At 42.6% G+C, this 13,397-nt stretch overlaps 1 protein-coding gene across 2 annotated transcripts; it reads right to left on the bottom strand.

Moving 5' to 3' along the window:
• Nucleotides 1-768: 768 nt before the first annotated feature.
• On the bottom strand, nucleotides 769-10,704 carry nradd (neurotrophin receptor associated death domain). Of its 2 annotated transcripts, none has more exons than XM_035164560.2 (6): nucleotides 10,233-10,704; nucleotides 5,687-5,819; nucleotides 5,180-5,533; nucleotides 3,564-3,777; nucleotides 3,306-3,448; nucleotides 769-2,475 (listed from the first exon to the last, which is right to left on the bottom strand). In XM_035164560.2, exons 1-6 carry the CDS (start codon nucleotides 10,269-10,271, stop codon nucleotides 2,159-2,161), a joined length of 1,200 nt encoding a protein of 399 aa, XP_035020451.1. In that variant the 5' UTR covers nucleotides 10,272-10,704; the 3' UTR covers nucleotides 769-2,158. The 2 variants fall into 2 exon arrangements, with proteins under 2 accessions (XP_035020451.1, XP_035020452.1); XM_035164561.2 differs by having other exon boundaries at nucleotides 769-2,472.
• Between the last annotated feature and the right edge of the window lie 2,693 nt (nucleotides 10,705-13,397).

Here is a 13,397-nt window from a genome sequence, read left to right as displayed (position 1 = left end):
AGGCCATGCGAGATGCCTGCTCCCACTTAAAACTGAAGGCAAAGAGATCATTAACAGATCTGAGTGCAGAGCAAAGTGGGAGCAGGGAATCAGATTGTGCCTCACAGAGAAAGGGGAAACTTCTCCTCCGGAATATTTTGGATCAAGTTTTTATTTTCATTTCACTCCGAAATTATTAAATACCTCTTAACTGATTTCCCTCAGGGTTCTGAATAGGAAATGTTGTTATGCACTAAATCCCTCGATAAGGGGTAGTCTATTTCGAATATGTCTAAATTTCCACGTTGTGCAGTCCATCAAGTGGGTTTTACACTAAACTGTTAGTGTCAGACATGCCCATAGGCCTCTGGTTGAAGTCCAGCTCAGCAATTATATTCATATTTCTTAGAATGATTAATTAAAACTTGCCATTGCATGAAAATACTTCATGTTCTTGTTGCTATAACTACAACGGCATGAAACACAGTATCTGAATGATACTAAATCAAATTAAACCAAATTAATCTAACTATTGACACACACTGAATTGTTTGTGAGTTGTTCCTTTTCACATGAACTCGGGTGCCCCATTTATTTCATCCATTTATTCATTGTTTCACTTAGATTTTTCCACTTTTACTAATCTATTATAAACTAGATAAACTATTAACTGTTACTGTATAAAAATATTAATCCTGTTTTCTTGAATTGAGCAGCTCCAAAGTCACAAACCCCCGAGAAACTACACTAACTGTGCGGATTTAGAATCCTGTTACAACCACAGTGCACTGACTTATCAAAGTTATTTATTACATGAATAAAACTCTTACAAAAACACAGAGGCATAACGTCAGGAAATATATACAGAAAACCATACATGAATATTATTTAAAAGAAATTAAACCACATGAGGCCATCACGCGGTGAAACCACCACGTCCCAGATGTCCATCATTTTCAAAGATTTTATTTGGATTTAGACTTGAAATGGTGATGAAATAAATACAGAAGCGTGATTGAGGCAAGCATTGATGGTAAACATGTAGTTTGGTTGTTTTTTTTGTCAAATTTCAAAAATAAAGTTGACAGAAATGGAGCTGTGTTTTTTCAATGTAAGGAAAATGGATTCATTTTCATTCCTTTTCTCACGTGTTCACAGTTCATTCGTGATCTCACACAACAAATCAACACGTGGGACATTTACAATCAGACAAACATTAGAAAGAGCTAAGAAATGTGTTTTCATATTTATGCTTCATTTTCACGTCTTCTGTTGATATTGGAAACATCACTGGTGCACGATATAACCTCAGTGTAAATAAATACCAAGGCTTCTTAGTGGCTGCAGCAAAAAAAAAAAAGGAGTGAGAAGTTTCTATCTACAAATATTTAAAGTGTTCTTATAAAGAAAATAACAATTGGGTCGAAGTTGGGTTGGTTGGGAAGAGTCAACCCTCAATTTCTACTGGAGAAGTCACTCGGCCACATAAAAGCTTTGTTTGTTTTCTCAGAGTTTTCGTCTTTTTTTCCGAGCGAACTCGTGCGCAGAAATGAGGCCAGACGGGGAAAATCACATCGTACTGGAAAGCACTGCTGTTGGAAGAAACCATCTTTTTTTTGGAGAAATATCAACAGCGACACCAAAGTGGTTGCTGAAGTTGTGATTCATAAAACGAGGCTTTCCAGGCTAGAAACATGATGATCCGAGCGCATTTGTTTACAATAGAACATGGAGGGAAGCTTTCTTTTTTGCAAGGAGAAGGGGACAAATCTGACTTCTGTCCAAATAACAAATTAACAGTGGTTTTTGAAAATAAAGAAGAACGCATGCAGCACATGTATTCTGTTTCCTGCCACTTGTAGACCATTGTATTGTATTTGGACGTCAACATGGAGTCCTGACCATGATTCATGTAAATGGTGATGTAACAGATACATTGAGATCCTTTCATGCAGTTGGATCCTTTGAAAAATCAAACGGCAACATAAACTGGGGTAAAGTGTCATTAGAATACATTTGGTTTTATGTAAAAAAACAAAACACAGAATAATAAGTGTCCAACAAGGTGATGCAACTGTCAGTGGCAGTGTGTTGATGTCAAAGAGTGCCTCCCTTGTCATTTCAGTCAGAGTTCTTCACTCGAGTCTGTGACTGTCCCACGTCTGTGGCTGAAACGTGGTCAGACCACAGAGACGCCCTGCGCGGGACAGGTGAGGCCTGTTACCACATCGGGCCTCTCGATGCGGACCAGCGCCGAACACAGCAGCCCCAGAGTGGAGCCTTCTTTCTGGGCCCAGTTAGAGAGGAGCGTGTGAGCGGGGGCCTCTCCGCGCCCAAACAGGTCCAGCTGTTCTGGCTCATAGCCCAGTGCTGCGCCCAGCTGCCGCCACCCCCGACCCCCTCCCTCCTGCAGGAGGCGCTCCACTTCTTCCTGTCTGTTGGGGGGCAGATTGACGTACGAACGAGTGTCCTGCTTGCTTTCAATCTTAGCTCCTGCTGAAACAAAAAGAAAATTAGTTTTATCAAACAAAACTAACCAGATGGAATCTGAGCACTAATAATAAGCATCATAATCATAATTATTATTTTATTTATTAATAATAAAAGATTATTTTAAGAAATACCAAGTTCCACAAGTAATGGATGTAAAACTGGAAAGTTTCCCTGTCATTTCTCTTGTGGGAAACTTTGGGAACTGAAAGAAGCCCCATGGCGTTTTCTTGTAAACAAACAAAAATGTATGTTTACATCCATTGTTTCTTGCCAAAACCCACTGAGTCTATCCCACAGGCCTAACAAACATGATGAATGCATTTTCTCCTTTATAAATAAACTACAGCGCCAAATTTTTAAGTATTTCGAAACCTGCTTCATTTACAATCGCGTTCGCTAGCTAGTTACTGTCAATCAGTGGGAATAGCCTGAAACTGACTGAATTTGCATTAGAAGCAAGACAATCCATTCATGGTGACACTGCTCAGTAGCACTACTAGTGGTCAAATACATCACGGGGTTCCTTTAAAACAGTAGAGTTCTCTCTGTGCCATTAAATGAAATTTACTTTTTCTGATATAATCTCCTATAACAATACCCAAAAGTCAATAGAAGTAATATAAATAAGGTCTTGAAAAAAATCCTGAAACTTCAGTTAAAACTCTGAATTGCCTTTAATCCTCTTTTCTGTCTTTTAACAGTTACTAACACAGTCATGCATTTCAGCACGCAGAGTTAATAAAGCATGAGGAGTTTTCATAACCTTATTAAAAATACTTTCTGATATCTCAGAAACCTTTGATTTAGATTGAAAGAGCCTTTGTGTAACACACCTTTGCTGAGCTGGTTGTCCTGTAGGCTGTGAGAGTCCAGAAACACCCCGCTGTCACTTTGGAGCTTTTCTCCCTCTGGAGAGGATCCCAGCTCAGCTGCACGGGCCTTAGAGAGAGCCTTCTTCTGTTTACACGATCTCCAGCTGAGGAGACCACAGGAGAACAGTGTCAGTTACGCTATTTGTCTTCCCAGGGCCAATCTTAAAATCATTATTACATCCATTTAAGGGCTACCACCCAACCCCGGTGAGTACTCACCATTTATAAGCCACATAAATGAGCAGTCCCAGCACCACGGCAGCCAGAACAGACACATAAGCCAGAATGTTGTTGCTGCTACCCTCATCCCGTGGAGTAAACTTAGGTGTTCCAGGAGAAGGACTGGCCTCCTGTCCCTCTGTCACGTCCTCTTCTGGAGCTTCCCGGGTCCCATCAGCCTCAGCAGGCCGGGATAAAATGTGCAGCTTCTTATCTATTAAGAATAAAGAAGAGAGATTATTGCATGTGCACAAATGCACATCGGAAACACACTTGTGCGGCGTAAATTAGTGCCAGAAATAAGTTGACGGAGGCCCGTCTGCTCGAGGTAATGATAGCCTCAGTCAAAACGGTCCCCTGTGGTTTTGAAACCGTTCATTGCCCCCGTTTCCAGCCTCGTCTTCCCTCCTGCGGTCGGCCTATTTTGGGATCAAACACTACAAGGTACAGTACTGATCTCCCAGGGTTCAAAGGGTCATGACATGTGCACCGAGAGCGTGTGCATATGACCTTACTCCTGGAGAGTGAATGTAGCCGTTTGGGGGCAGGCGGTCGAGTTGTCAGGGTCAGCAGCCTCCCTGGTGCTTCAGGTTCTCGGGGTCAGTAACCTACAGACCCGTCAAGCTCCTACCAATTGGACTACGGCACATAAGTGCACTCTTTTTTTTTTTTCTCGCCGCTCATGTTTCCAGGCTTAAAGTGTTACAGAGTGTTCGGATGAGGTGTGGATGCAGGTGCTAACCACATGTCCTCGTGGGCTCACAGGCACTCCCACTCCCTGCCCCCCGCCCCCCCTCCCCTTGAGCTCATTCTTTTATCTTTTTATCTTTCACTTTTACTGCCTTGTCCTCCTTTAGATCTTTAAACGCTGGCGGCGGCGCTATTCTATATTTTTCCCGTTGACGGCAAATCCCATTAAAACTCCGGGATCATCAGTCTTCCAATGCTCTCTGATTTACTTGCCCTCTCTGTGGCACTCAACCCCAGAACATTAGAAATATGTCACATGGAATGTTTACGGCTAAAAGTTAAGCATTTAATGTTTTATTACCTTCACCAAGGTGGTTATGTTTTCACCCCTGTCCGTTTGTTTATAAGTAAGATTACACAAATCTACAGGACAGTTTACCACAAAACTTGGTGGAAGGATGTGGAATGGGTCAAGAAAGAAACCATGAAATGTTGGTGTGGATCTGGATCTGGGAGCAATTACAGGATGTTTTTCAACAAATCTGGCATGTTTTGGGGACTTATCTATGACTGTGTGCAATTTGGTGATCTAGTGAATTTAAACGTGGTTTCATAAGAAGACTGAGTGGCCTTGGGGTCGGTTTGCACTCAACTGATTGTTATCTTTAAAGAGTGGGGTTAGGGTTAGGGTTAGGGTTAACCCTAACCCTGAAAACGCAAAGCACTATTTTAATTTAAATAATATATTTGTACTTTCTTTTTTCAAACTTTATTTCCAAAAGTTTGATTAAATTATGTATTTGTACTGCATGTAGGACTGTGTGGCGTGCCCTTGTGCATCATGATAAAGGAGCATGTCACCCAGAACAGTGGTAATACTTGGTAGCATCTACATTTTCTCACTTGCACCCCCCTTCACAACTCACCCATGCAGAGTGTGTCAGAGTTGGGCATACAGGATCGGATCTCCACCTCGCTGTCAGAGCACTGGGTGCAGGCCTGGCAGGATTTGGTGCTCATGTGCTCCTCAGAATACATCCCCTGGCCACACATCTGGCACACGATGTCTCCCTGAAGGCCACACTGCCGGACGGCGCCCTCGCCACGGGTGCATTTGGAGCAAGGCGCGCACAGGCCGTGCTCTCTCCAAAAGAAGAAGCCGTTGTCACATTCACATTGCGTGTCCTCGACGGCAGAGCAAGAGGCAGCCGTCGGGACGCTGCGTGGACACTTGCTGCAGGGAAGGCAGGGGCCGAGGCCTTCGGAGGAGGAAAATGTTCCTGGGAAACGAATTACAGAATGAGCGCAAGTCTCTCAGCAGACATAGTGCTGAGTACATTTTTCCAGCCGTTTTGGACAGATGACAGCGATAACGAAAGGGCAGGTGAAACACATAGATATTGTTGCTGTAACGTTAGATCATAATTGCTTACCTTTTGGGCACGGTGCGCACTTGGTATCCTCTTTCCCACATTGTGCCTCCGCTCCGAAGCCAGCGGGACACAGACTGCAGCACTGCCCCGACTCAGTAAACTGGTTACTGGCACAGGCATCTCCCAGACTGACCTGCAGTAAATAAATGACATTGTGAGAAATGTGTTTTATTTCAAGGAACAAAAGACATACTATCATGTGTTCTGGATCCTCGCTCTTTCCACAGCAGTTGCATGATTGATATTCAACTTTTCAGGCAGCAGTGAACAAAAAAAGACAACAAGAGAGGAGGTTTTTCTGGCTCACACCATGTGTGGGAAGGAGATCGCACACATCCCACTCCTGTGCAAATAAAGACGCAGGGAACCGGGTGAACTGTTTTTTTAAGAATCTTTCTATCTGCCTCAGTTTTCACCCTTTAAAGTGCTCCTAGTGCTTATCTGCAAGTGGGTAATGGAGAGCCCAGCTTGAGTTGCGACATGAGGGATAGATCAGACATTCCTAACGGCTTGTGCAGCGGGGCTGGTGCCTGACAGGAGTGGCTGGCTTTAATCAGATAGCTTTAGACCAGTGGAAAGAATAAGACAAAAACGGGGTGAAGGAAAACACACGGAAAAGGAGGAAGGAAGAAGTAAAAAGAGCTTCCGCCCTCCCACTCATTCCGAGTCAGTGTGAATGGGGCTATGTAACTGTGTGTCTGTGTGTGTGTGTGAATACGGCGTATATGTGTTTACTTCGCGACAACAGAAAAGAAAAGGGGAGGGGGGTATATAAAGGAGACAGTTCCAGCCCCAGGCGAGGGTGTCAGTTAACCAAGGCTGCCCAGCATGTGAGTGTCTGTTTGGGTGAGAGGGGGCCTTTGAAGTCGCCAAGCCCCGCAGGTGTGTCTATGAAGGTCAGTATTTCATGAAACCCCAACCCCCCCCCACCCTTCTCCAGGCTCTGAACAACGGCATCTTAAACATGCACACATTTGAGGGAGATTGGCCCTTTCTGCCCCGGGGGCTGACAAGAGCAAACAGATGTCCTAACAACTAACCTCCTGCAAAGGGGAGAAGTAACAGCTAAACAACCCACTGATGTCTCGGAATCAGCCAAGAAACACAGTGAACCTGTAGAGACTCCAATGAAAAGCCCCCCAGAAACACACAGAGACACACTCCCCCCCCACACACACACAGAGAGACAGTGCCATGGTCCCAGTCGTGAAACACTGAAATGTTCCATGCTGATACGACGGGGGAAAGAGCTTTGAAACGTGGCTCGCCTCGTTCCAAAAACAACACCCAGTTTTACTGCGACGCTCCGAGTCAGAGAGCAGCCTGATGATATCTGAACGCCTGCCACAGAGCCCAGATCAGAAGGTATTAGCGTTGGTCGGGGGTGGCAGGCAGGAAGCGGCAGGATGTTTGGAGTTGGCAGACTGGGACCGAGCTCGGACCATTACAACCGGGAGCAGAGAGGCATTGTGGTAACTCGGATCTGCCAACACCAGCTCAGCTCTCAATCTTTACTGAGATAAATATTTGGCGACAGCGGCTCTGCTTTATTTTCACCTCCACCTTGGACTACAGTGGATTTACTGGTGCAGCTGTGTGTAAGCCTCTGCAGCTCAGAGCGGGAGCTGCCGATGGTTTGGCACTTTACCCGCTGCCCAGCGTAAAGTGAAATATTTAGTCAGTGCCCACTGGAGAACGAGAGGGAACAGGGATCTAGTCAGTGGGGGAATGACTGAGGCCTTATCTGCTGTATACATTGAAATAGCACGTTGTATATGGTTGCCACTATGTGTGTATCAGCATGATGGATATTTATTCAAATATTTAGATTTATCTTTAATCAAAACTGAGTGATAGTGAGACATAAACCCTTTTTCATTTCATACAACGGAAACAGTATTAACTCAGCCTTGCTTAACAAATTCCCTCAGGTTGGATTTAACATTGAACTTAACAATACACTCTTTTTCTATCTGTGCATGTTACTTATACATCTTATAAGTGTGATCCTGTTTATACTGTACACATTCTGTTTACTGTCTATATATTACAGTGACATTATATAATTGATTACTTATGTAATACTATTATTACTATTGCTTCTTACTAATGTTTCTTATTTTTAAAATCCCCCTTATTGCTGTAATATGGCACATTTCCCCGTGGTGGGACAGATAAAGTTTATCTGATTTTATCTGATCTGATCTGATCTTATCTGATCTGATTTTATCTTACGTATGTGTATTTTAAAGAAAGGTAGCTGGCAATGTGTTTAAGTATCTACATGTTTCCACATGTTTTTTGCAAGAGCAACACTTAATATTAGATCACTGACATTGCTTTGTTTTTCAGTTTTTTAACACCAGAAGGTAAAATCTACAAATTTGACTTTATCAATTTAACACCCATGGCCCCTAAAATAAAAATACATTATTACTTTGTTTAGTATCATTTTGATTACTGTGAGGCCTTTTGTATTACATTTGATGGGGGTGCCTATGATCTGACACTTTTAATTTTCCAGCTAAGATTAATTATCTGCACAAACTCCAGATAGCATTCAGTTGCATCAGACCTCTGTCGCCTCTGGGGCATAAAGTCTGAAGAGAAGGAGGCTGCAGTTGCCTTTTTTTCCCATTTAGGTAAAGAAGCTGCAATCTGAAGAGATTCCCCAGTGGGAACAGACAGACCACCGAGGAGCACTGCTTTCAATGGGGCTCTCAACTCCACGGCTGCCGGAGTCACTCAGTCATCGCGGATCTCACACAGACACAGACACACACTCATGCACACACACACACATTTCAGCCTCCTCCGTGCCTGAAACATTTCCTGTGCCCTTCTGAAGTGAGACCACATTTGAGGCGCCTTGGCTGGAGTTTCCACAGTTAATCTAATCTGCGTGAAAATAAAACGCACAAAAGGAAGCTCTCTCTCCCTGTGTCTCTGTGACGACACCGACCCATGAGTCTTCACAATGTGACTGGGACAGCAGCAGACAGGGGCCATTCAGCAGACAAGGCCCGAGATGAGGGGAAAGTTGCGTGAATTGCATCTACACTGATCACTGTCATTAGGACACAGGGAGGATAAGAGACAAATCAAAGGCCCTGTGTTTCTCTCTTTCAAGCAGAAAGCTCAACCAACACTATAATCCTGAATCCTAAATCATCCACAAACAGCGACTTCTTTAAAGCTACCAATGTTTAACAGTAACTAAAGAGCTGAGATTTCAAAATGACTCTTAAATCGGCCCTCTAAAGTAAAGAAAGCTGCTTAACTGCTGTATGGAAATTCAAATGACTGTGGTAACAAACTAAACCATTGCCTCGCCACTGTCACCCCCAACCCCCTTCACACACACACACACCACAAACTGGGAGAAAATGATGATAATTGCTTTGCTCCGGATATCCAGACCCCAGCAACACTGCGAGCTATAAGGCCACTTTTTCACATGGAGCTGCCGTATAAGCAACTAATGTGGCCACTCTTGAGGCAATACGACCCGTAGGAGCATATTAAACAGTAGAGAACCATTAGCAGAGTGCTCAGATACTGTAACACTCAGTCTACGTCTGCTCTAAATCCTCTAGAGAGTAATGAGGGGAACCATTTGACAGCAGAAATGAACTTTTCTGAGGGAAAAGGGAACATTTGCTGCTGAAAATCAGATAAGAAACAGCATGTTGGGTTTCCCATGCATATCTTTTTGTCCAAGTAGGCCTACTTTGATCTAACAAAAGTGCTTTGAGAGTGATGAGCGTGTCCGGACAGGTCTACAAGCCCAGTGGGATTTTTGAGGTGGATGAGTGTCAAATTATTGTCTGCAACTGTGAAGTCAGGGGCTTTCTTCTCCCCTGATCCTGTCCTGATGATACGCTATCAAACACCAGAAGTATCACTTCTCCGTAATAAAATACTTCATTTATCACACTGGACTGGTTGCTTAATGGTAAATTGTGCGCTCCTCTGTGTTTTAGTTCTTGCCTTGATGTTCCAAGATGTCTGGCTCATTCTGGCTGTGGCGGCTGCTGAATGGAAGTATGTCATGTGAGTGGGGTGGGGGGTGGGGGGGGTGCAAATGAACACTGACTTCACAGTTTGAGTTGTAAACACAAAACAAAGAATCTCCACATATTTTCCCAGGATGTTTTATGGCCACAGAGGTCTACAGGAGCCTGGGTGGAGGAGGTTAGTTAGGCCACAGTCCAGAATGTAAGGTTGAGAGACAAAAGCAAAGTAAGGAACTGTCCCGTATCACTTTTGTTTAGTAATCAGAGACAGAACAAGGAACACAGAATGAGACCCGAAGCAGACATCTTTCCCCTGATGGATATAAACTGGCAACATATTCGCCAGCAGGAACAGAGGGGCACGACACTGATCAAATATGGCTCTGTGGTGAGAAAAACACACCTCCTGGGATCTCTAAACGTTTGGAAAGTTGAAAACAAGTGTGGTGTTGTGACGATGAGAGGTTATAAAGGCGTTAGAGGGATAAAAGGTGCACGTTTAACTGAATCAGCAAATATCTGTAGCTTACTTTGAACAGCAGAAGCGCGCACACAGCAAAGAGTCTCATGTCCTCGGTCTCCAAAAAAAACCCCCCTCCTGGACAGATCGGTGCGTCTCAGAACTACTTTTTTCCCTCTTCAGTCGACAGTCCTCAGAGAAAAACTGCGCAAAAACAAGGTATGATCCAAACTTCAGTCGTTTCTCCAAGTCAAACCGCGAGCACAAGCTTCTCACGTTAGTTACGCACGCTGGAGAGTCGGGTCATTTTTACGCACGGGAGTGCGCGTTGTAAAATGCAGGCTTTGTAATCCCTCGATTCCTCCAGTGATCACACACGTTCGCTTCTTTCCGCTCGGTCCCTGCTGCTGCTGCTGCTGCGGCTGAGGTTTTAACACAAGGTTTCTTGTGTGTGAGCTCTCGGGATGAACGCGCTGCCTCCTCTCCCGCAGCTTCACATCAGATGAGACAGGAAAAGCTCCCGCGAGCTCTCCTGCCCCTTTTCTCCTCCTCCTCCTCCTCCTCCTCCTCCTCGACCTCCTCCTCCCATCTTCTCAGCTTTCAATGCGGCCGGGCGATTGGCTGCATCGCTGCCAGAGGGAGACAACAATGTAATGGAAGGCGAAGGACTCATGTGTTTGTGGTTTGTAGTCAAGTGATTGACAAGTCTTCACCAATCTGATGGAAACTAATGCTGTGTTTTATGAGGAGTAAAAGTTTGCAGACGAGGCAGATTTAATGAAAATCTAAAAAAAGTAGATTTAGTGCACACATGAAACATGTTACTGAGCCAAATCATATGGAGAGCTTCAGTGTTAAAAAATGTAATATATAATATACTGTATATGATAATATGTTATAGACGTCATATGAACAAATTGACAACATATCACAACTGGGCTACATTCACTTCAGTACTATCGAGTACAAATCTGAGGAACTTGCATTTTACTGAAGGGATCTCATCCAACTTTATGCACCTTTTCATTAACTCACTACATTTATTTTGAAAACATATATTTACCAGTTACTCAACAAAATAACACACTACTAATGTTTAGTAAATATGCTGCACTGTCATGGTAAATAAAATAAGCTGTTATTGCTTCAACACAACCGACTGCAACAATGAAACACTATAAGCACATGAATGCTACCGTAATAATAATTATGCATTGATATATAAGGATATACTGACGCCCTTTACTTGTATGTTTTGAATATGGAGTTTATTGTTAATCGGGTATTTTTGACTGTGGTAATGCTTCTTTTATTTATGCCGCAATTGAAATAAATTAAATAGTAATAAAATAAATCCTTTTGATTTATTGTGATTTATTTATTCTTCCTGTTTCTTTTCATTTGTTTTTTTTTATTTATAGGGTTTTAAATTTGTATAGGCTTTTGATTTATATCTATTTAGTTCCCTTTTATCTGTTTACTTAATACTTGACATTTGTAGTATGGCATGATGGTTACTGGCAGGGGTGTGCTCTGCTTTTATACTACTGTCACACTATTTTACTTCAGAGAGGAATAAATAAACAATCAGATTATTGTGTATTTTTTTAAGACTGATTTTCACAGCAATATACAAGAAGTTTAAATTAGCCTAAATCTTTACTAACTTTAAATAAATATGTATACAAATATGCTTAAATTGGTAATTGTCATACTTTAACTTTTGACCCTATCACTAAGTACAATTTGATGCCACTACACGGATAACTTGAATGCACAATTTCTACACTGTGGTGTTGCTTCTTTAAAGTCAAAAGATGTGATCTGTTGTTTTAACACCACAGTTAGTGGGACTTTAACTTTTCCTGTCGGAGGAACCACGTGTGATCAGGAACATTTCAGATAATATTTTTTTTCTCTCTAATTCAATACAAATGATTATGGGATGCACCTTCAACTCCAGTTTTTATTCTCAGAACATGTATTATAAATGAATAGTGGGTAGAAAAAAAAACATGGATCCTGGTATAAAACCTTATTAAGTGTAAGTCTGTGACATGACACCAGTTTACAACCCTAATACATTGAGCTGTGATCAGTTGTTATCAGAAACAAAAGAGAGCATGTGATCCCAACAAGACGCTCTGAAGAAGGAGAACAAGAAGCACGTTTGATCTCAGCAATTCAAAAGATTAGAAAACCAACGCAGGCTAAATGACACACCTTGTAAATTCTAGTGAATGCATGGCAGGGGGGCCGGGAGACTTCAGAGGCAAACAAATGGAGAGATCTCTCAGACACAATACTACTTACACTTCAAAGCCTGCAGGGAGATGAGAGGAGACGGAGAGAATATTCCTGCTCTGATAAAACTTCAAGGTGTAATTCAGACATATACACACAAACAAAACGTCTCCTCGATTTGAATATGTGTGAAATCCACATCACACTTTTTTTTTAATTGTTGTTGCACTAAAAATTCAGGCTGTGTGGTGATTTATTTTTTTATTTCATTTAGATTTTAATGTGTTTAAGTTTTAAATTTGATGTTTCCTTCACTGCACTGCAAAATCAATATATATTTTGTTTATTTCCTGTCTCTTGCAAATACCTTTGCTGAAGACTTTTTAAGGATCAAAATAAATGCAAATCTGCCTCAGTCTGATACTCTCATCTGTAAGACCCTTGAAGAGAGTTACATTTTTTTGCAGGAAAAACATCATAATAAAGATATGACCGTTTTTTTAAACCTTTTAAATACTTCAAAACAGTTTAGTAAAAAATAAATAAACATAAGTTTATCAGAAATAAACAGCTCCCATTGCTTCTTTATTCTTTCCTTGTCTACATCATCTCGCTGCACAAGCCCAGATTCTTTAATCATAGGGGCCAAGTTTCTTCTGTGGTCACACATGGGTGGGAATGATAAGGCAGCTATGAAAAAGCAAAACAAAACCACGATCTTGTCTTTCGGGGGCTGAGGAGAAATGGTGCGGAGAGTGGGGGAGGAGAGGGGAAGGTGGAGGTTGTTGACAGAGGCCTGTTCGAGGGTTGTTGCGGTTCCTGGCAGGAACCACTTCAACAACGTCAAAATTGCAGCATTTCACGACAGCCGTCCCCTCGGCCTGCCCTCAGGTCTGCAGAGGTCAGAGCTGGGAGATCCTGCCAATAACCAGGAGTGAGGCGTCAACCCCTCCCACCATTGTCAGAGGGCCCACATCAGAGCCACTGCGTC

The sequence above is a fragment of the Hippoglossus stenolepis genome, chromosome 8 (genome assembly GCF_022539355.2).
Source record: "Hippoglossus stenolepis isolate QCI-W04-F060 chromosome 8, HSTE1.2, whole genome shotgun sequence".
Classification (NCBI taxonomy): Eukaryota; Metazoa; Chordata; class Actinopteri; order Pleuronectiformes; family Pleuronectidae; genus Hippoglossus; species Hippoglossus stenolepis.
This window is presented reverse-complemented; position numbering and strand designations above follow the sequence as displayed.